Source organism: Schistocerca nitens, chromosome 4, assembly GCF_023898315.1.
Source record: "Schistocerca nitens isolate TAMUIC-IGC-003100 chromosome 4, iqSchNite1.1, whole genome shotgun sequence".
Classification (NCBI taxonomy): Eukaryota; Metazoa; Arthropoda; class Insecta; order Orthoptera; family Acrididae; genus Schistocerca; species Schistocerca nitens.
The window spans coordinates 520705591-520730417 of record NC_064617.1 but is presented as its reverse complement, the minus strand read 5'-3'; the positions used below and the strand labels follow the sequence as shown (position 1 = coordinate 520730417).

The 24827-nt window shown below is 41.2% G+C and overlaps 1 protein-coding gene across 1 annotated transcript in view; it reads left to right on the top strand.

Annotated features, from left to right (window-relative positions):
• The window catches only part of LOC126253167 (TWiK family of potassium channels protein 7), a 490190-nt gene that overhangs the window by 351660 nt on the left and 113703 nt on the right, over positions 1-24827 (top strand). Inside the window, exon 3 of the mRNA XM_049954325.1 lies at positions 21478-21650. Within this exon, the coding sequence (XP_049810282.1) occupies positions 21478-21650 (173 nt within the window). The remainder of the gene's footprint in view (positions 1-21477; positions 21651-24827) is intronic.

Sequence of the window (24827 nt, the reverse complement as noted above, 5' to 3'; positions counted from 1 at the left end):
TGGACAAAAAACTTGAAACAATTACACAGGACATACTTTCAAAAACAAAGACACATGTTAAAGACGGGCCAAAAACTACAGAAGACGAAGTGACAAAATTACGAGACAATGGTGTGCCGTGTTTGGCGATTGGTGCAAACGCATCGCTAGGAAACGACAAAACAGCTAAAACCATGGCTAATGACACAGACAGAACACCTATTGTGGAATCACCTATTTCCAATCAAAATTACAATGTGCCGCCTTCTTTTCCACCAAACGAGCAATATTACGACACGACACCTAGAGTAGCAAGTGACACAAACTACGTCAATACAGTTATGCCAACCGGCATGGCCGATGACACGTTTGTAAGACATGGGCATTTCCAGACATTTTCCAGTGAGGACAAGCACAAAGTCCACCCTATTGTGTTTATTAGATCATTTGACGGTGTTTTTCCACGTAGTTGGTCAGAAGTCGATAAAATCAGATACGTCACCAATCTCATGAGAGGACGAGCAGCTAAGTGGGGTGCCGCTATGAAACGGCGGTGCCTTACGTTTGATCAGTTCGAACAAGCCTTCTTGGACGAATTCTGGTCCGAAAATGAGCAACAGAGTCTAAGGAGAGAAGTGTGCAACCCGGAGACCTATGACCCTAAAAAAGAGACATTAAGACAATACTTTGAGAGGTACCTAGACAAGACACTGTACTGGTCCAAACCAGCCGACTTGCCAGCTATAATTGACACTTTAAAGAGCCACTTACCCTTTCCATATAGAGACAGATTAATAGGAGTACCGGAGAATGACGTTAAGACTTTCTTAAACTTCTTAGATCAAATGGACGTAGTTTACAGAGGCGATTCACGCCATTCAAATTTTATTCATATTAGTAACCAAAATCAGCACCCACCCCAAAGGAACCGTAGTGACGGTGGTTGGTGGAACCATCCGTCCGCGCCGCGACACAATACGATGCCAGCGCGCGAAACATATTCAAATGGAAACGTGTATGACAGTAGGAACAACCGCAGATATTCGTGGAATAATAATAATAATAATAATTATCACCCATATCAAAATGGTAACTACAAGCAAAATGAAAATTACAGACAGTACAACAACAACAACAATAGGAGACGTGAGAATAACCGGTACAACCCGGGCTACTTTGACAGGAACGTGACATATAACAGACATAATTACCACCAAAACATTAGCAATCCCAACAATCACCGACAGAATATGTGGAACACACAAAATTCACGCATGACAAATCATAACCCTCCACGGAATCCGCCCCAGTTCCCTAGTACAGTTATGCACTCCCCGCCACGAAGTAGCAATAACAATTGCGGCGCGCCGTCAGCTGACGCGTGGGCGCCAACCGGCCGGAATGTAAACATAGTGGAGCTGGTCAATGAACCCGGCCAAACACAGCAGACGACGGAAAACAGTCGACGACCGAGCTAAGCGCTGGTGCTTCGGTCGTGAGGTGTTGTAAGAGCGCAACGGCTGAGACGGTTTGTTTCCTCAGGTACGACGACAAAATGACAGCAGAACAGGAATTAACAAACCTATCAGGTTGATGACCTTATTCTTTTGCGTTCACATCCCAAGTCTACAGAATTAAAACAACTGAACAGAAAATGGCAGCTATTATATTCAGGTCCTTTCAGAATAGCAAGCATACCTCACCCAGGTTGTTACTCCCTAGAATACCCGCTATCTCACAAGCCGAGGGGGCTGCATCCCCACAGACATTTGAAACCCTTTGTGCACTAAAACAACATAATATAATGATAACTAAGTTGAACATGAGCAAGTTGCTGTGAAAACGAGATCATAAATATTTGTATTGAATACACGACACGTTAAGTTATTCAGCCTAAGAACACAAACATTCATTTATGGAAATTATATACTGCAGTTACACTTGTATACATAATTATGAAGAGAATGTAAACCCAGGTGAGAAAAGATATTCATGTAGGAATGAGATCTACACAGGTTACATTTGTTGTTAATTGTAAATTATAAGGTGAATCAACCACTAGTTAGTTATTTCAAGGCACTACAATGAGATCAGTAATGACATAGGTATGTAGCAGAATGAATGAGGATGTAAGAATGAATGAGTTAATATTTAAGTTAATATAAGAAGGTACGTTACTGTGAAGTTGTTGATGGAGACAAGAGATTATTTGAGGAAAATATTATTGGAGTTTTATGAGAATGGAAGTGCCAAATGGCCCCACGTATGTGATATATTAATGTTTGATGAGGAATATGTTTAATGTATAAGAATATATATATTATGATGAATATGTGAGTAAGGAATGAGTGAGAATGTTTTGGTAATATTGTGCTACATGGAGAAGTGAGTAAACAGTCTACATCTTTAAGATTACATAAGAATTTCAGTTTGAGAGAATACATTTGTGATGAGTTAAAACACGTGAGTACAAGGCGTTAAAGGTGAATCTCTTTACAGTGCCCTCGAAAATGAATGAATGCAAGAAAAGCAGAGTGAACATAATGATGATTACAGCTGTGGAAAGAAGTTTAATAAGAATGTAACTTGGAAACACGTTAGCCTTAATTTATTGCAGAAGTGTAACTTGGTAACCTTTCGTTAAGTTTTGTTAAGCCAGTGTGTGGAAGAAAACATTTATAGTTAGTGCTCAGATAAGGAGAATGATATTTTAAGGAACTTAAGTTGAAATACAGTTTTTACACAGCCCTCATGTGAATACATTTGTATAGAAAAAATTTTTTTTTACACAAGACAGAAAACCCTGAGGAAGCAAAAGATAGAGTTATTAAGGCCGTTTTGCGATTCGTACAACACCTCCACTTTTTCAGGCAATGCAAGGTAAGTAAAAAGGAGCAGTGGCCACCCGTGCAGCCGACATCGAGCAACGGACACTGAGAAAGAGACATTTTACTGTCAATTATAATACTATGTTCTTTATTTATGTTTTATACAAAGAAATGATATATATACACCACATACATGATGTTTAACCTTCACTAAAGTAGAAGAAAGTTCATGGTTGAACTCTTGAGAGGAAATTTGGTATGTTATTATATAATACACATTATGAGAGAGACAATCTCTGAGAGATATATTTTCCATTTGTATAGACGGTATCCACAAGAAGTGGAGATATCGAGGAAGTACTGAGCAGATATGTGATTTACTCATGCAAGGATTTGTTAAGGTATAATACACTTAGTCATATGAACAGTCAGAACACAAACAGAGAATCTGTCATGACGTTACACTACACAGACTTGACGTAAGGACACTTACATTTACCCATGATTTGGTAAATTGTAAGTACCTCCTTTCACACACCCCTTGAAGGTGATGCAAACGTTATAATGTATTATGTTCTCTTTTTTTATGTATTAGCTGTAGGATTTGGTAGTTTATAGGTAGTGAATAGTTTCTTCCAGTCTTTCTTTCTTTCTTTCTCCATTATCCTACCACCTCCTGCAGCTGGGTGTTGTTTGTTTATGGAATGTAAGAATATATTGTGTGACAGTAAACTTTCAGGTATGAATAAAAAGACATGAATATTAATGGCATTACAAGCCTGGTCAACCACTAGCCAAGATATGGAATCAAAAGAAAGAGACAAATAATAAATGAAGGAAAGCCCGTGCTTTTAAATATTAAGTCTTATATCCCTTGGCACACCCAAACCTGAATAAAAAATTAATACCCCAATAAAAGAAAGCCAATGGGACTTAGTATAATTTTTTTAGTATAGATATTTCACATGCATATTCTTGTAAATTTATATGTATTTGTATATGTATAAAAACTTTGCATATTGTCAACATATTTTGAAATGTGACCACGGAATGTAAGCTTTCAGAATTAACGATGTAAACATGCTTGGACAAAGTGAGCTTTGTTAAAATGTAAATATGGCAAAAAAGTGTTACAAACTGTGTTAAACAGTGAACGTTATAAACGACGAATTTTGTGTTGTTTATGAAACTTATGTTGCATAAACCAAATAACTGTTTGTAAATCGATATAAACTGCAATTTACTTCGACGATAATGAGGATTTTCACACTGCAAATGAACGTTTGTTGGCAAGTGTAAACAATGTGGTGAAACACCTACCTTTGCGAACATCGACGCCGTTGTTCCTGGCCGGCCTTCAGATGCTTTGGAGACTATAAACTCAGCACCTGTCGTAGGCGATGTGGAGGCTAAAAACTACATCGACCATATATGCCCCGGGAACAATAGTCATGAAAACGCACAAGGGCCTGGAGTGTTGTGTCGTAACAGAAGACATAGACATTGCTTCAGATCACGCACACGCTCAATCTTATGGTGTCACCGGACTTAACACGCCATTTATGCTGGAATAACAACTTGTAATGAACACTTTGTGAAAGTGAATACTGTTCAAGACTGTCATAACACAGCAATTTTGAAACTGCCGCACGCGAAATTCAGTGATGCTACTGCGCGTGCGCAAAGACTACGTGCTGCCAGAGATGCATTGGGAAACCAACGCTGGGAGCACACAACATTAACTGCGCTGGCGAGCAGCTTTTTCAAACAAACTGTATGTAAATATATTTATTAATTGTGTACAAAGGATCCAAACTGTAATAATTGTATTTAGTATATAGATTTAGAAAGTAAGATAATCCCCTATGAATGCACGTGGCCTTTCCTAAGAAAATATGTATAATTGACATTTAGGTATATCTATTCTATTGTTTGCTAGCCTGCCACGCTAAATGTTTTAGCGTGACAGTCGAGGGGGCGATGTAGCGGGACTTTGAATTTCGCCGCGCTACATTCGTCCCCTCAGATATAAATATCCCGTCGCAGCAGTATGAGCGCTCGACGGCAGAGAGAAAATACCAAAATTGTAACCTTTTTTGTTTTTCTATCCGTTTTCAATTGTCTCTTGATAGCAGTAGCTTAAGGCAGACGTGAGCTGATTAAGACGAATAAACTTATTAATGTGTAGACATTGTGGAAGTTATTATGAAATTCGGAGGATGGAGAGAAGCAACTAAAATAAATTGTGTTTAAGAGCAAGACGGTTTTGTGCACATTATAAATTCCTGGACAATGAAACTTACTGCAAGATTTCGGAGCCGACTTTTCACCCAGAAATGAAGGAGACGCCGCAAGAAAGAAGACAAGTTAACCTGGTAAAGGATGATTTATCTACGCCACTTCCCCCTGTCAGTTACATTCTGTTATTCTCTGTTCCTTTTCAAAAATTTTGTAGTGGAAATTGGTTTAACTTTTGCTCAAAAACGCCACAAGGACCACCCCAACAATAGATTTTCTGTGATACGAAGTCCGATCTGCATTTCTTTCTTTCTTTCTTTCCCTTTTTTCACGGTCACTCTTCTCTCTTTTCCCATTTATTTTTTTATTAAACCACTACAGCGTGAAACATCTCTTGCGCGCGTCGTTTGGTGATGATCGTGTGCTCAGCCGCCACTTTTGTCATGCTTTGCCTCCGAGGTCCCCAGACCTCAGTCCGTGCTATTATTGGCTTTCGGGTTACCTGAAGTCGCAAGTGTATCGTGATCGACCGACATCTCTAGGGATGCTTAAAGACAACATCCGACGCCAATGCCTCACCGTAACTCCAGACATGGTTTACAGTGCTGTTCACTACATTATTCCTCGACTAAAGCTATTGTTGAGGAATGATGGTGGACATATTGAGCATTTCCTGTAAAGAACATCATCTTTGCTTTGTCTTACTTTGTTATGCTAATTATTGCTATTCTGATCAGATGAAGCGCAATCTGTCGGACATTTTTTGAACTTTTTTTTTTGTTCTAATAAAACCCCACATCATTCGAAGCAAGTGTGTCAATTTGTACCTCTCTATCTAAATTATTCCGTGGTTTATTCAGTTTTCAAATTTATACTGACTTTTTGATCACTCGGTATGTCCCATTCTTCTTCTTTCTTGCGCGTATGTATTATTATTATTTTTTTTCTACAGTTAAACGAGCCTTCAGCGTTTCCTTGCAATTACCATTCCATCACACATGTTTATTTTATTTTTTATTCCTGAAGCTTGAATCTACTGCCTTTCTGTATTTTCAGAGTGTCTCCATATAGGTCGAGTTAATTGTTGTAATTCATTTTCCTTTTCTGACAATAATTACCTCTGCATATTGTTATTATTATTATTATTATTATTATTATTATTATTATTATTATCTTTACTTTCTCAGACGTTAAGTCTGGTTAAGAATGGAAAGTGACGCGGACCTTGATCAAGCGTCACTTCCTATTAACTGTACGGTATGTGTTATATTGCATTTAGGAACTTTCGGGTAATTGAACATGTATCAATAATTACGGATTTCTGTAGTTGTATATATATATGTTTGGATGTAGCTGTATTGCATTGATGTACTGGTGGATATTGTGTGGTATGACTCCTGTAGTTGATAGTATAATTGGTATAATGTCAACTTTATCCTGATGCCACATATCCTTGACTTCCTCAGCCAGTTGGATGTATTTTTCAAGTTTTTCTCCTGTTTTCTTCTGTATATTTGTTGTGTTGGGTATGGATATTTCGATTAGTTGTGTTAATTTCTTCTTTTTATTGGTGAGTATGATGTCAGGTTTGTTATGTGGTGTTGTTTTATCTGTTATAATGGTTCTGTTCCAGTATAATTTGAATTCATCATTCTCCAGTACACTTTGTGGGAACGTGTTGTTTTATAAGTTTATGTTGTAAGGCAAGCTGTTGATGTATTATTTTTGCGACATTGTCATGTCTTCTGGGGTATTCTGTATTTGCTAGTATTGTACATCCGCTTGTGATGTGATCTACTGTTTCTATTTGTTGTTTACAAAGTCTGCATTTATCTGTTGTGGTATTGGGATCTTTAATAATATGCTTGCTGTAATACCTGGTGTTTATTGTTTGATCCTGCATTGCAATCATGAATCCTTCTGTCTCACTGTATATATTGCCTTTTCTTAGCCATGTGTTGGATGCGTCTTGATCGATGTGTGGCTGTGTTAGATGATACGGGTGCTTGCCATGAAGTGTTTTCTTTTTCCAATTTACTTTCTTCGTATCTGTTGATGTTATGTGATCTAAAGGGTTGTAGAAGTGGTTATGAAATTGCAGTGGTGTAGCCGATGTATTTATATGAGTGATTGCCTTGTGTATTTTGCTAGTTTCTGCTCGTTCTAGAAAGAATTTTCTTAAATTGTCTACCTGTCCATAATGTAGGTTTTTTATGTCGATAAATCCCCTTCCTCCTTCCTTTCTGCTTAATGTGAATCTTTCTGTTGCTGAATGTATGTGATGTATTCTATATTTGTGGCATTGTGATCGTGTAGGTGTATTGAGTGCTTCAAGGTCTGTGTTATTCCATTTCACTACTCCAAATGAGTAGGTCAATATTGGTATGGCATAAGTATTTATAGCTTTTGTCTTGTTTCTTGCTGTCAATTCTGTTTTCAGTATTTTTGTTAGTCTTTGTCTATAGTTTTCTTTTAGTTCTTCTTTAATATTTGTATTATCTATTCCTATTTTTTGTCTGTATCCTAGATATTTATAGGCATCCGTTTTTTCCATCGCTTCTATGCAGTCGCTGTGGTTATCCAATATGTAAGATTCTTGTTTAGTGTGTTTTCCCTTGACTATGCTACTTTTCTTACATTTGTCTGTTCCAAAAGCCATACTTATATCATTGCTGAATACTTCTGTTATCTTTAGCAATTGGTTGAGTTGTTGATTTGTTGCTGCAAGTAGTTTTAGATCATCCATGTATAGCAAATGTGTGATTTTGTGTGGGTATGTTCCAGTAATATTGTATCCATAATTTGTATTATTTAGCATGTTGGATAGTGGTTTCAGAGCAAGGCAGAACTAGAAAGGACTTAATGAGTCTCCTTGGTATATTCGACGCTTAATCTGTATTGGCTGTGATGTGATATTATTTGAATTTGTTTGGATATTAAGTGTGGTTTTCCAATTTTTCATTACTGTGTTTAGGAACTGTATCAATTTAGGATCTACTTTGTATATTTCCAATATTTGTAGTAACCATGAGTGGGGTACACTATCAAAAGCTTTTTGGTAATTAATGTATGCGTAGTGTAGAGACCTTTGTTTAGTTTTAGCTTGATATGTCACCTCTGCATCTATTATCAGTTGCTCTTTACATCCTCGTGCTTCTTTGCAACAGCCTTTTTGTTCTTCATTTATAATTTTGTTCTGTGTTGTATGCGTCATTAATTTCTGTTTAATGACTGAAGTTAATATTTTGTATATTGTTGGTAGGCATGTTATGGGGCGATATTTAGCTGGGTTCGCTGTGTCTGCTTGATCTTTAGGTTTCAGATAAGTTATTCCATGTGTAAGTGTATCAGGGAATGTGTATGGGTCTGCAATGTAACTGTTAAATAATTTAGTTAGATGTGAATGTGTTGAGGTGAACTTCTTTAACCAGAAATTTGCTATTTTATCTTTTCCAGGGGCTTTCCAATTGTGAGTAGGATTAATTGCTTGGGTGACTTCATGTTGCAAAATTATCACTTCAGGCATTTGTGGTATCATCTTGTATGTGTCTGTTTCTGCTTGTATCCACCGTGCATGCCTGTTATGTTGTACCGGGTTTGACCATATGTTGCTCCAGAAGTGTTCCATGTCTGTTATGTTTGGTGGATTGTTTATTTTAATGTGTGTGTTATCTATTGTCTGGTAAAATTTCTTTTGGTTTGTGTTGAATGTTTGGTTTTTTTTCCTTCTATTTTCACTTTTTTTGTATCTTCTGAGTCGTTTGGCTAATGCTTGTAATTTCTGCTTCTTTTCGTCTAATTGCTTTGTCGCTTCTTGTTGTGAGATTTTACCCAACCTTTTTCGTTTTTTTTCCGAGATTTCATTTCTTATAAATTGTGTTAGCTGTCCGATGTCTTTTCTCAGTTTTTCTATTTTGATCTGTAGCCTGTGTTGCCATGCTGGTTTTGTGGGTTTCTTCTGTGTGTTGGTTGGTTCTGATCTCTGCCTAGTGTGTATATTTAGTGTAGTGAGTGCTCCTATATAAACCAGTAGTTGTAACTCTTCCATAGTTGTGTTTTCATTTATTTTGTTGTGTATGATTGTGTTGATAGTTTTTATTGTTGTTTCGACTTGTGGGTTATTTGGTGGTCTATGCAAGAATGGTCTAATGTCTGTATTTGTGTCTCTGTATTCTATATATGTTAGCTGAAATTTTTTTCTATATCTAACATCTGTGTCACTTCGTGATCTATTTGTGCTTGTTCTGGTGGCTGTCTTAAGATTTCGTTTTCCTCTGATTGTTTAATTGGTGCGTGTTGTTCTTTGTTTGTTTGCTCTGGGATGTTTGAGTCCATTACTGTATTTTCTTCTTCTTCTTCTGATTGCACATTATTTTGTTCCAGTATTTGTTGTACTTGTTGTTTGAGGTTTTCTAATTCTGACTGGGGTATCCTGTTATTTTTGATTATTACACGGATCTGATCAGCTAGTCGTTGTTCTGTTAAAAATTTTAATTCTGGGTATCTGGTAATAAATGTTGTGTATACTTGTGATCTGTATCCAGTTGTGTTGGTTCCTAGGTTTGTTGCTTGGTAATAACAGAACATGAGGTGTCGATTAACTACATCTGACCATCTCATTCTCTGTCTTTGTTTTCCTTCTAGGGTGGTTGCAGGAAGCATATCCTGCAAAACACCTCTATTTGGATTTAAATCATTTTTTAGTTGGCTAGCAGTGTCGTTACCATTGTGGGCGGGCATAGGGTTCAAGCGTCGTCCCCGACCATGACGGCACTTGTCCGAGGCTTCTTTAATTCTGTCCTGAACCAACTAATCACACTAAAAGGGGGGTTAGCCCTATTAGTGGTTTGTTCTTTTCATCGCCTTTTACGACTGGCAGAACATACATTGTTATTATTGTTGTTGTTGGCGAATTTTCCCTAAAAGGAAATCGTTAAGCTTATGACTTTGAAGGCTTGTTCTTCTTGTCCTTCCAGTACTCCTTCATTCTCTTGGAGAGGGCCTCTTTTCTCTCCTCAGACCATTCTTGTTTGGTCCGCTGTTTTAGCGCTTCTGACTTTACTTCCCAATAGTCTATGTGTTTTCGGAAGGTGCTTCTGTCTGTGGTGTTTGTGGTGCCAATTGATTGTAGGTCTTTTCGGACTCCTTCCATCCAGGGTGTCGAGACTTTAAGTGTCTTGATGTGTTCTAGAATTTTCTTGGTGAGTCTTGTTTCAGGGAGTCTATCTAAGTGTCCGTAGAATTTAAGGCGCCTTTTTCTCATATCGTTCTCGATGTTCGAATATGCTTCTACTGTTGAGTTCTTCTGTAGTCTGTAGCCATCTGGTGTGGGTCTTCCTCCTAAAATTTTCCTCATGATTTTGCGTTCTTTTTTTTTGATTTCTTCAATTTTGATTTTCCTGTTGAGTGCTAGTGTTTCGCTGGCATACAGTACGGCGGGTTTGATCACTGTGTTATAGTGTCTGATCTTGGTGTTTCTGGAAATGCATTGTTTGTTGTAGACGTTTCGTACCATGCCTAGTGATTTCCGTGTCTTCTGTTGTCTGTCTTCGTAAGCCAGTTTCTCTGTTCCGGTCGGTTCGATGATTTCGCCTAGGTATCTGAAGTGTGTGACCCCTTTAATTTTGCCGTACTTGGTTGTGATGTCGTCGCCTTCTCTTGTTAGGACTTGCGTTTTTTCAAAAGAGATTTGTAGGCCGACTTTCTCGGCGCATTCTTTCAGGATTTCGATCTGTGTTTTTGCTGATGTTGGGTCATAGGTCAGTATCGCTAGGTCGTCTGCGAATGCTAGGTAAGGGATTTCCAGTCTTTTCCTTCCTAATGTGACTGGTCTCCAGGTGTTTTGTCTCCTGACTTCAGCTTCCCATTCGCTCATTACTTTGTCCAGGACGATGTTGAACAATAGCGGGGATAGTCCATCTCCTTGTCTTAGGCCAGTGTGGATTTCAAAGGGGTCCGAGATTTCGCCCATGAATTTGACTTTGGATTTTGTATTGGTTAGTGTCTGTTCGATTAGTCTTCGGGTCTTTTGGTCTAGGCCTTTTTCTCTGAGGATTTGGATGAGGGACTTTCTGTCGATCGAGTCGTAAGCCTTTTTGAAGTCGACGAAAGTGCAGATGATTTTTTTGGGGCTTGTCATGTGGGATTTTATGATTGATTTCAGGTTGAAGATTTGTTCGGGGCAGGCTCTGTTGGGTCTGAAATCCGCTTGGTATTCCGAGATGGCGGGTTCCAGTTGTCCTTGCGTTCTGGTGAGAAGGCAGGTTGATAGAATTTTGTAGATGACCGGTAGCAGGGAAATTCCTCTATAATTGTTTGTGTCTGTCCTGTCACCTTTCTTGTGTAGCGGGTGAATGAGTGCGGTCTTCCAGTCGTCAGGTATGATTTCGGTTGTCCAGGTGTTCTGTATGATTTGTGTGATTTCGTTTAGCGAGTTTGGTCCTAGGTTCTTCAGCAGTTCTGCCGTTATTCCGTCTTCACCGGCTGCCTTGTTGTTTTTCAGTTTCTTTATGCAGTGGAGGATTTCTTCTTTTGTTGGTGATGGTGAGTCTTCCGGTGCGTTGGCCGGTTCTCGGGGTTCGAAGGTTGAGTTAGGTTCCGGGCAATTTAGTAATTTTGAAAAGTACTTCGCGAGCTCTTCACAGTTTTCTTTGTTGGTAGGTGCCAGTTTTCCGTCTTCTTTTCTGAAGCAGAGGTTCTGTGGTGAGTATCCTTTGACTTGGTTGGCGAACGTCCTGTAGAAATCCCGTGTGTTGAAATTTCTGAAGTCTTCTTCGATGGAGTTTAGCTGATCGTTTATGTATTTGCGTTTCTCTTGTCTTATTGTTTTCGATGTTTGTCTTCGAATTTCATAGAAGTTGTCCTGTGTTTCTTGTGTTTTGTTGCTGTTGTAGTTTGTGAAAGCTGTTCTTCGATTTTGTAGGGCGATTTCGCAGGTAGTGTTCCACCAAGGGTGCCTGGGTTTTCTAGTCAGCGGGATCAGTTCTTTGGCTGTGTTCACAATTTTTTGTTTAAAGCTGGTCCAATCTTTCGCCTCTTGTTTTTCCCAGTGTTCTGTGATGTTCGATTCTCTGATCTTTCTTGTATCAAATTTCGGTGAGGTCAATTTCTTTTTGTGTTGTCTTCTTGGTGTGAGTTTGATTTTGATTCTTGTTAGGTAGTGGTCCGAATCTATGTTGGCGCCTTTTCTCACTTGGACGTCGTGGATTTCTTTCTGGTATTCATAGGAGATTGCCACGTGATGTATCTGGAATTCGCCTAGTGAGTGGACTGGTGATCGCCACGTCTTTTGTTTCTTGGGCTTTTTCATCAGGGAGGTTGACATGATTTTGAGGTTGTTTTGCTGACAGAGTTCGATCAGTCTGGTGCCGTTTTTGTTGGTGAATTTGTGTGCAGGGAAATTTCCTACTGTTTTTCTGTAGCGTTTTTCTCTGCCGATTTGTGCGTTGAAATCGCCTAGTAGAATTTTCGCGTTGTCTTGGGGTATTTTTGCCAGGGTGGTTTCGAGTTTGTCCCAGAATTTGTCTGTTTCTTCCGGTTTGTCCTTGTTGTCTGCGTTCGTGGGGGCATGTACGTTGATGAGGGTGTAGTTCTTGTTGGCGTGTTTGATTCGCATGGTCATGAGCCTGTTGTTGATCGCGTTGACTTCTTTTACTGAGTCTAGGATGTTTTTGTTTACTGCGAAGGCCATGCCGAGGAGTGCTCCTCCTTTGCCGATTTTCCTGTTGGTTCCACTCTTGAAGAATCTGTAGTTTCCGTAGTCTATTGTGTCTGAATCCGTGTATCTTGTTTCTTGTAGCGCTAGGATCGAGATCTTTTGACTGGTGAGTTCCGTTGTTAGATTGTGTAATTTTCCCGTTTGTATTAGTGTCTGTATGTTGAAGGTGCCAAAGTATGTGTGTGTTTTCTTGGGTAGTTTGCCAGAGCGCTCCGACTCGCCCTTTAGTACATCTCCAGGTCCCCCAGAATCCGAGTGCCTGGTTGCCGTCTTGCGACGGGTGGATCGTCCACCTGGGGTAATGTTGTTTTTAGGTGTACTTGCCATTATGCTTGTAATTCGTCTGGCTTGCGCCAGTTTGGTAGAACCAGGGATTTTCAGTTCCTGGAGCTCGTATCAGCCGCACCATTGGTGACAGACGCTGGCCAGAGTACCGGTGGTTACCACACAGACGTGTCTGGGCTTTTGTGTTAGTTTTCTTCGTTTCTCCGGTTTTTACTCCGGGTACTTATCCTCGAGGATGTGATAGTTTTGGTCCGCCCCGAGTATTTGATTTCCTCGGTGCCACCCATATCTGGGAGGCTTTCCCCTATCCGCCACCTGGGGAGGCGCCCGATGGAGGATCTATCAACCTCACACGGGACATTGCAATACACTGCTGCTGCTGCTACTACTACTAGTAATAATAATAATAATAATAATAATAATAATAATAACATTGTTATTATTATTATTATTATTATTATTATTACTACTACTACTACTACTAGTAGTAGCAGCAGCAGCAGTGTATTGCAATTGTCGCTTTTAGTTCCTTCTTAGTATTATTTCTCTGAAGGGGCTTACATGTGTGCAAGTCTTGTTTCAGATCATTATTTTACTTCCATTATTGCCTTATTATTTACAGTATTATTATTACTATCGTCGTGTGAACAAACTGTGATGCGAAAAAGTGTTGTATACATAAGACCGTGGTGCGACAGTAAAGAGGGTTTGAAGACTCTAATCTTACCATACTAAATAAACAATAAATGTAAAGTCGGAGCAGCACATGGCTGTGTGATATTTCAGTGCGGCTCCATCTTACACAACGACCTCCTTGGACAGCCGTGGAGCAGACGGCGAACGGTGTGCTGCAGTGCCAAACGCACTGTTTTTCTCGATTCGCAAGTATCAGACTGCTGTATAACTCTGTTGGTTGCTATCATTATTTTACTCTCCTGTGGGAATGAGGGGCAACAACGCTGTGCTGCTTTTAAAACATACAGAATTTGAATGTTGCGGAGTTAGAAACAAAAAGTCGAGAATATCAAAAAACGGTGATTAAGAGAGTTAAACGGCACACAGATAATTTAAGCGATTTTTTTAATGAAAGTTCGCCTCCGGAGCGTAGCGGTAGCGTTACCGCCTACCACGCAGGGGCCCGGGTTCGATTCCCGGCAGGGGACTGGGTGCTGTGTGTCCATCATCATTGACGCGCAAGTCGCCGAAGTGGCGTCAACTAAAAAGGACTTGCAATACGGCGGACGAACTTCCCCGTATGGGGCCTCCCGGTCAACAACGCCATACGATCTTCATTTCATTTCATTTTTTTTATGAAATTACGCGGGACGATTCAGCTTAGAGGATATCTAAACGTAGTTGGTTTCAGTGGATCGCTCCATGCTGGCCAGTCACAGCCTAGAAGAAATGAAATTAGGTTAGATGTCGAACTTGTATTACTAACATTTTAAGTTACTGGGCAGAGGTCAAAATTTTTTGTGATGCACATTGAACTCCTTTCTGAGCGACAGGCTGCTTTAATAGTGAGTAATAAAGGTCAGTTTTTCGTCTAATATTATAGCTGCGGACATTGCTATTCTTCTCAAATTCTGATGAATTATGTATGACGAATTTGATTAGTATGTGTGTATATTGTGAAGATGCAGTTAGAATGCCTAGCTGCGTGAAGAGGTACACACAACATGACTGCGGCTGAACAGAACATATTGTTATTATTGTTTACTTTTGTGTAATCAGTACTTTCTTTTTAAGCGATGAGTTACACAAGAAAATTATTCCATAAGATATTATTCAGTAGAAATATGCAAAATATGTTAAAAGGTCAATTCGTTGTTCCTAAGACTAGCAATTATACGAAGAGCAAAAGTAGGGGAACCTGTTTGAACAGCTCAGAATTATGATTCTGAAATGACGATGAATGCTTGTGCTTGTGATGCTGATAGGGTTGGAGTTGTCACGTTGTTGACGGAATTGTTATTGCAGCTGCTTGGGGTAAGCTGGAAATACGAAGGGTGTTTGAAAAGCCCATGCAAAAACAAAAACTACTTATGTGTTTGGGGTAAACATTTTTTATTTTTCGACATAGTTTCCTTTTAGACTTATACACTTCGTTCAACGCTGTTCTAATTTGTTGATCCCTTCCGAATAATAGAAATTGTCCAAGTCTGCAAAATAGCTATTAATTGCTGAAATCACCTCATCGTTTGAATAAAATCTTTGTCCCTCCAGTCGTTTCTTCAAATTGGGAACAAACAGTAGTCCGAGGGAGCCAATAGGGGGGATGTGAAACGAGTTGGAATCCTATTTCCATTAATTTTGCGACCACAACTGCCGAGGTGTGTGTTGGTGCATTGTCGTGATGGACAAGAGCATTTTTGCGGTCCAACCGCCGGCGTTTTTATTGCAGCTCAGTTTTCAAACGGTCCAATAACGATGAATAATATGCACCTGTAATAGTTTTACCCTTTTCCCGACAATCGTTGAGGATTATCCCTTGCTAATCCCAAAAGACGGTCGCCATAACCTTTCAGGCCGAAGGAATGGTCTTCGCCTTTTTTGTGCAGATTCTCCCTTCCTAACCCATTGTTTAGATTGTTGTTTGGTCTGAGGAGTGTAGTCATGTATCCATGTTTCATCCACAGTGACGAAACGACGCTTCAAGTCCTGCAGATTCTTCCTGAACAGCTGCAAACCATCCTTGCAACACTTCACACGATTCAGTTTTTGATCAAGCGTGAGGAATCGCGGAACCCATCTTGCGGATAGCTTTCTCATGTCTCAATCTCACACACCATAATTCTTCTGTCATCCATCACCATATCACGGATTTTATCAATGATTTCTGGAGTCGTAACATCCACAGGGCGTCCAGAACGTTCAGCATCACTTGTGCCCATATGGCCACTCCAAAAATTTTGAAACCACTTACAAACTGTTCTAATCGAAGGTGCAGAGTCACTGTAATGTTTATCAAGCTTGTATTTAGTTTCCTGAGGCGTTTTGCCTTTCATAAAGTAATATTTAATCACCACACGAAATTCTTTTTCGTCCATTTTTTGAAAATCACTAGACTTCCTTGATTCACACGAATGCCAAACACAAAGAAATAGACCAATATGGCTGAAACTTGGTGTGCGTTGGTGTGTCTGGTGAAACGCTATATGAGGGTTTAATGCTTCATATTAAAATTAACCGTTGTTTAAATCTATTTTCCGCACACAAGAAATGCCAAGTATAACACTATCACAGGACACAGAGGAATGAACGTCAGAAATATGGTCTGTCACAATGTGTACACGGGGACGCACAATGACGCTACGTGTGATTTACAAATAAAAGTCCAGTGCGTCCACCTCGAACTTCTCGTAACAGAATTGTAGTCAATTTGCTTACCTCGCGTGTTGCAGACGTTGCCCCAACTGTTTATCCTCCGTCGGTCGCTTGTGCAATAAACAATACATAATAATGTGGCAAGTGGGTAGATTTAAATGCTTAAGCATAATGAGCCTCGCAAAATGTTAGGATGCCAATTAATTTTGTTTCATTTCACCAATCGAAAAATTAGTAAAGCGATTTGTAGAGTCAATCTATCATTAATATTCATAACAAGATTCCCGGTCATTAATCATTAGTTCCCGAGCACCGCAAAAGTCAACAAGTGCTTCACACGATCTTAGAATACACATGAGGTGGTGCTAGTATGTTTTCCGAGGCAACTTTAACAATTAATTTCATTTTTACCGTGAGTTGCACTTCACACTCTAGTTCGCGTGTTGCCACCTCTAAAACCGATCGTAGACTACCTTGGATTAATACAACATCGCATACGCAGGTTCATGTATTACTTCGTCGGTAACCGATCGTAGATTAGTAATGAGCTATCTTAGCAGTTTGGCGCCTGCCTTCTCAGGGCACAGTAGTGACAGGTCCACCCTTTCCATCAATCAGCACTGAACGTAATTAAAGTTTGTAATTAGTATTTCCTGATGAACTGAGATGATATTAAAATTATTAGTAACAAGTTCTCAGTGCGAGTGACGTCACCAGCACGGCCACAGCAGTACATTAATAGTTACCAATAAACATAAATAATAAAAAAAATCGCTACTTGGCGATCACCGTTGTAGGTGAGTCCCAACAGCCTCTCTCTGCTCCAGTACGATGTGTTTCTTGCTGGCCCAGCCGTTCTCACGCTATGTGACAACCTGGCACGTCGTTCGATGAGACTCCCCTGTGATCCTGCCTACTCCGTAGCCTTCCGTAACAAAATCTTACTGTACTGTGCAGTAAAAGATAGCAACAGAAATGTAATAACTGTGGGCGGGAATGGAACATAAACGTAAGTTTGATGATGAGCCCTGGGTAAACTGTAGGAAGGAAATTGACGATGAAATACACTATGTAATCAAAAGTATCCGGACACCTCCAAAACCATACGTTTTTCGTATTAGATGCATTGTGGCGCCACTTACTGCCAGGTACTCCATATTAGCGACCTCAGCAGTCATTAGACATCGCGAGAGAGTAGAATGGGGCGCTACGCGGAACACACGGACTTCGAACGTGGTCAGGTGATTGGGTGTCACTTGTGTCATACGTCCGTATGCGAGATTTCTACACTCCTAAACATCTCTAGTTCCACTGTTTCCGATGTGATAGTGAAGTGGAAACGTGAAGGGATACGTACAGCACAAAAACATACAGGTCCTCCTGGTCTGTTGTCTGACAGAGTCCGCCGACAGCAGAAGAGGGTCGTAATGTGTAATAGGCAGACATCTATCCAGACCATCACACAGGAATTCCAAACTGCAACAGGTTCCTCTGCAAGTACTATGACAGCTAGGTGGGAGGTGAGAAAATTTGGATTTCATGGTCGAGCGGCTGCTCATAAGCCACACTCACGCCCGTAAATGCCAAACGACACCTCCCTTGGTGTAAGGAGCGTAGACATTGGACGGTTGATCAGTGGAAAATCATTGTGTCGAGTGACGAATCACGGTAGACAATGTGGCGATCCGATGGCAGGGTGTGGGTATGGCGAACGCCCGGTCAACATCATCTGCCAGCATGTCTAGTGCCAACAGTGAAATTCGGAAGCGGTGGTGTTTTTCATGGAGGGGGGCTTCTACCCCTTGTTGTTTGGCGTAGCACTATCACAGCACAAGCATATACTGATGTTTTAAGCACCTCCTTTCTTCCCACTGTTGAAGATTATTTTGGGGATGTCGATTGCATCTTTCAACAAGATCGAGCACCTGTTCGCAAAGCACGGCCTGTGGCGGAGTGATTACACGACAATAATGTCCCTGTAATGGACTGGCCGGCACAGTCCTCACCTGAGTCCTATAGAACAGCTTTGGGATGTTCAGGAACGCCGACTTCGTGACCTCACTGACCGACATCGATACTTCCCCTCAGTGCAGCACTCCGTGAAGAACGGGCTGCCATTCCCTAAGAAACCTTCCAGAACCTGATTGAACGTATGCCTGCGATAGTGGAAGCTGTCATCGAGGCCAAGGATGGGCTAAGACCATATTGAATTCCAGCATTACCGATGGAGGGCGCCATGAACTTGTAAGTCATTTTCACCCAGGTGTCCGGACACTTTTGATCACATAGTGTACGTACGCAGAGCTGATGAGACCATTGGAGAAGAGACTAACCGTGTCAGCATAGTGTGGGTGATTGTAATGAGACAGGTCAGACAGTGGTGTTTTTCGGGACGAATGCGTTACGACTGGAAATGTTGGGCAGGATAGGGCGTGGTTTCATTAAAAAACGCTACTTACGTAGGCGGGAGAAAGTGAAATAATTTTTGCGACCTGTGGTGGTGGAATTCATGTAAATCATGGAACATGTGGCTAGTGTTTTCTCTTGTTGACGATATGAGGTTTATCGAAGTCAGATATGATAGTCGGATGCTTCTATAGACCACCTGCATCAGCAACCGTAGTAGTTGAGCGCCTCAGAGAGAACCTGCAGAACGTCGTGAAGAAGTTTCGTGATCATACTATTGTAATAGGGGGAGACTTCAATCTACCAGGTATAGAATGGGATAGTCACACAATCAGAACTGGAGCCAGGGACAGAGACTCTTGTGACATTATCCTGACTGCCTTGTCCGAGAATTACTTCGAGCAGATAGAGAACCAACTCGTGAAGCTAACGTTTTAGACCTCATAGCAACAAATAGACCGGAACTTTTCGACTCCGTGAATGTAGAAGAGGGTATCAGTGATCATAAGTCAGTGGTTGCATCAATGACTACAAGTGTAATAAGAAATGCCAAGAAAGGAAGGAAAATATATTTGCTTAACAAGAGTGATAGGGCACAAATCGCAGAATATCTGAGTGACCACCATCAAACGTTCATTTCTGAGGAAGAGGATGTGGAACAAAAATGGAAAAAATTCAGAAACATCGTCCAGTACGCCTTAGATAAGTTCGTACCGACTAAGGTCCAAAGCGAGGGGAAAGATCCACCGTGGTATAACAATCATGTACGAAAGGTACTACGGAAACAAAGAAAGCTTCATCATAGGTTTAAGAGTAGTCGAATCATAGCTGATAAGGAAAAGCTGAACGAAGCGAAAAAGAGCGTAAAGAGAGCAATGAGAGAAGCATTCAACGAATTCGAACATAAAACATTGGCAAACAATCTAAACAAGAACCCTAAAAAGTTTTGGTCATATGTAAAATCGGTGAGCGGATCTAAATCCCCTATTCAGTCACTCGTTGACCACGATGGCACCGAAACAGAGGACGACCGAAGAAAGGCAGAAATACTGAATTCAGTGTTCCGAAACTGTTTCACTGCGGAAAATCGTAACACGGTCCCTGACTTCAGCCGTCGCACGGACGCCAAAATGGAAAATATTGAAATAAACGATATCGGAATTGAAAAACAACTGCTATCACTTAGTAGCGGAAAAGCATCCGGACCAGACGAGATACCCGTAAGATTCTACAGTGATTATGCTAAAGAACTTGCCCCCTTTCTATCAGCAATTTATCGTAGATCTCTGGAAGAACGTAAAGTACCTAGCGACTGGAAGAAAGCGCAGGTCGTTCCCATTTTCAAGAAGGGTCATAAATCAGATGCGAATAATTATAGGCCTATTTCGCTTACGTCAATCTGTTGTAGAATAATGGAACATGTTTTATGTTCTCGTATTATGACGTTCTTAGATAATACAAATCTCCTTCATTATAACCAACATGGATTCCGCAAACAGAGATCATGTAAAACTCAGCTCGCCCTATTTGTCCAAGAAATTCACAGTGCCGTAGACACTGGCGAGCAGATTGATGCCGTATTCCTGGACTTCAGGAAGGCATTTGATACGGTTCCGCACTTACGTTTGGTGAAAAAAATACGAGCTTACGGAATATCGGACCAGGTTTGTGATTGGATTCAGGATTTCCTAGAAGAAAGAACACAACATGTCATTCTTAACGGTTCAAAATCTGCAGATGTAGAGGTAATTTCGGGAGTACCGCAAGGAAGCGTGATAGGACCTTTATTGTTTACAATATACATAAATGACTTAGTTGACAACATCGGTAGCTCCGTGAGACTATTTGCAGATGACACGGTTGTCTACAAGAAAGTAGCAACATCAGAAGACTCGTACGTACTCCAGGAAGACCTGCAGAGGATTAATGAATGGTGCGACAGCTGGCAGATTTCCCTAAACGTAGATAAATGTAATATAATGCGCATACATAGGGGCAGAAATCCATTCCAGTACGATTATGCCATAGGTGGTAAATCATTGGAAGCGGTAACGACCGTAAAATACTTAGGAGTTACTATCCGGAGCGATCTGAAGTGGAATGATCACATAAAACAAATAGTGGGAAAAGCAGGCGCCAGGTTGAGATTCATAGGAAGAATTCTAAGAAAATGTGACTCATCGACGAATGAAGTAGCTTACAAAACGCTTGTTCGTCCGATTCTTGAGTATTGCTCATCAGTATGGGACCCTTACCAGGTTGGATTAATAGAAGAGATAGACATGATCCAGCGAAAAGCAGCGCGATTCGTCATGGGGACATTTAGTCAGCGCGAGAGCGTTACGGAGATGCTGAACAAGCTCCAGTGGCGGACACTTCAAGAAAGGCGTTACGCAATACGGAGAGGTTTATTATCGAAATTACGAGAGAGCACATTCCGGGAAGAGATGGGCAACATATTACTACCGCCCACATATATCTCGCGTAATGATCACAACGAAAAGATCCGAGAAATTAGAGCAAATACGGAGACTTACAAGCAGTCGTTCTTCCCACGCACAATTCGTGAATGGAACAGGGAAGGGGGGATCAGATAGTGGTACAATAAGTACCCTCCGCCACACACCGTAAGGTGGCTCGCGGAGTATAGATGTAGATGTAGAAGTAGTTGCTTGATGCGGTGCGCTCTGCCAGCAGGTTACGGCAACATCGTGCCGGTGACGTTCTGGGGCCGTGTCTTCTGCATCCTGTTCGGGCTTGTGGGCATCCCGCTGACGCTGACCGTCATCGCGGACATGGGCAAGCTGTTCGCCACGGCCGTGCAGCTGCTGCTCGCCAGGATACGAGACGGCCTGCCCGCGCCCCTGCAGGTGCGTACTGGCTGCTCTCCGGAACCTCCTCTCCATTGCTTCTTGGCTAACCACATTGATTATCTACATATTGTCTCCTAGTACTTACAGCTACGTCTCTGTAGCTGTATAAAAGTTAACCCGCACACAACTTCCGTGTCCTTTATTCCACGACGGTGCTAAGCAAATTAGGAAGGAGTACTGAAAAGTAATGCCTCCGAATTTTTCATGTGAAAATTCATAATGCTTTTTAAACAAAACCAATATTATTAACAATCTACATTTTTATTCTACATGTCCACATATTTGGAGCCCTCTGCCGCTAGAGTGCTCGGAATTGTAGCGTGTAGCATGATGAGTGTAACGTAACTATCTATGTCAGTGCGTGAGAAACAGCGTGCTGTAATAGTGTTTCGAACTAGAAGAGTTCGTCCACTCGTGGAGCACCCTTTCCTACAGCATGACAATGCCAGACCAAAGACACGGGTGCTCCGACATCTACAACAAACAGACGGCTTGGGACCGCTGCCACCTATAATCCTCCATACAATCCCGACTTGGGCCCATTCGATTTTCATCTGATTCCAAAACTTAAAAAAAAAAACATCTTCAAGGACTTCACTACGTTATGGTATCAACAAACTGGGCTCTCTTTGGCAGAAATGTGGTAGTCGCCAGGGTAACTATGTTGGAAAATAAATATGTAGACATGGAGAATGAAGATGTAGTATATTAATAAAGTTCCTTTTATTTGAAAAGCTTTAATGGTTCTCACATAAAAAATCGGAGGCTTTACTTTCCAGCAGCCACAAGTAGTTGTTTCGGAAATAATGGAAGGAGCAAGGGAGGCACAGTCTGCCAAAAATCGGTTTTCTTGCAGCGCCAGCATCGCATTTAGCAGATGAGTGGCTTTTTCATTGTACGTAAGAAAAACTACACAGTTCACGTACAAATCAAATTTTTGTAAGAACATAAGGAGATGATATCGCCCAGACACATGTTAAATGAAAATCCACACACAGCTGGTATATATCATTACATAAAATAACATTTTCCGTACTGGGCACTAGATATGTGGACTCGTTCAGGTAAGCTGTTTACGAACTTACTAACCTAGCTATATACACCTTATTAATTATTCTACGTTACTGTTTTAAGAAAGATTTTTACACCTGTATAAGATTGTACTTAATAACGAATCGTCTGCATTTAATCCTGATAGATTTTAGCACTGACCGTGCTGTTTAGATGTAATCTCATAAACAAAATCCGAAACTGTGCTGCATACAAGAATATATACCAGGGGTAGTCAACCTTTCCTACCTACCGCCCGCTCTATCTCTGCTAGTAGTAAAATTTTCCAGCAGCCCACTAGTTCCACACTAATTGCCTTATAAAGCAGGGAAGTAACTTCACTTTATACAAGTAATAAAAAACAGTTACAGAAGTTAAAGCCCATAATAATAATAATTGCATACCAGATACGTTCCGTCAAAATTTTATGAAAACCTTACGAAAATGTTTTTAAAATCTCTACCGTCTACAGCCCACCAACAAAAATACACACATCAAAAAATGTCTTGCATCACCTCGGTTCCGAGACTTTCGGAACCTGTACGGAAAACTGGAATAGAGATCAACATAAACAAAGTTTCCATCCTTTTTATTGCTCACGAAAACCACATATTGCATGTTGTACCACCATACAGTGAGACCTTCAGAGGTGGTGGTCCAGATTTTTGTACACACCGTTACCTTTAATACCCAGTAGCACGTCATGTTGCATTGATGCATGCCTGTATTAGTCGTGGCATACTATCCACAAGTTCATCAAAGCACTGTTGTTCCAGATTATCCCACTCCTCAACGGCGATTCGCCGTAGATCCCTCAGAGTGGTTGGTGGGTCACGTCGTCCATAAACAGCCCTTTCCAATCTATCCCAGATATGTTCAATAGGGCTCATGTATGGAGAACATGCTGGCCGCTCTATTCGAGCGATGTTGTTATCCTGAAGGAAGTTATTCACAAGATGTGCACGATGGGGCGCTGATTGTCGTCCATGAAGACGAATGCCTCGCCAATATGCTGCCGATATGTTTGCACTATCGGACGGATGATGGCATCCACGTATCGTACAGTCGTTACGGTGCTTTCCATGATCACCAGCGGCTTACGTCGTCCCCGCATGCCACCCCAAAACAGCAAGCAACCTCCACCTTGCTGCACTCGCTGGACAGTGTGTCTAAGACGTTCAGCCTTACCGGGTTGCCTCCAAACACGTCTCCGACGATTGTCTGGTTGAAGGCATATGCGACACTCATCGGCGTCGAAAACGTGATGCCAATCCTGGACGGTCCATTCGGCATTTTGTTGGGCCCATCTGTACCGTGCTGCATGGTGTCGTGGTTGCAAAGATGGACCTCGCCATGGGCATCTGGAGTGAAGTTGCGCATAATGCAGCCTATAGCGCACAGTTTGAGTTCTAACACGACGTCCTGTGGCTGCATGAAAAACATTCAACATGGTGCCGTTACTATCAGGGTTCTTCCGAACCATAATCCGTAGATAGCGCTCATCCACTGCATTAGTACGCCTTGGGCGGCCTGAGCGAGGCATGTCATCGACAGTTGCTGTCTTCTGTATCTCCTCCATGTCCGAACAACATCGCTTTGGTTCACTCAGAGACGCCTGGACATTACCCTTGTTGAGAGCCCTTCCTGCACAATGTAACAATGCGGACGCGATCGAACCGCGGCATTGACAGTCTAGGCATGATTGTACCTCAGACAACACGAGCTCTGTACCTCCTTCCTGGTGGAATGACTGGAACCGATCGGCTGTCGGACCCCCCCCCCCCCCCCCCCCCCGTCTAATAAGCGCTGTTCATGCCTGGTTGTTTACATCTTTGAGTGGGTTTAATGACATCTCTGAACAGTCAAAGGGAATGTGTCTGTGATACAATATCCACAGCCAGCGTCTATCTTCAGGGGTTCTGGGAACCGGGATGATGCAAAACTTTTTCGTGTGTGTACTTGATTACAGTAATCAGGTTACTAGTATAAGTCAGGTAATTGACTAATTCAAAAATGATATTCTGAGAACAACACTCTCTTTATTGACGCAAAGTACAATACAAACAGTAATCACAAATCCAGTTCTGACCCCACAACCGCTGACATTAGCCTCCAATAATCCGT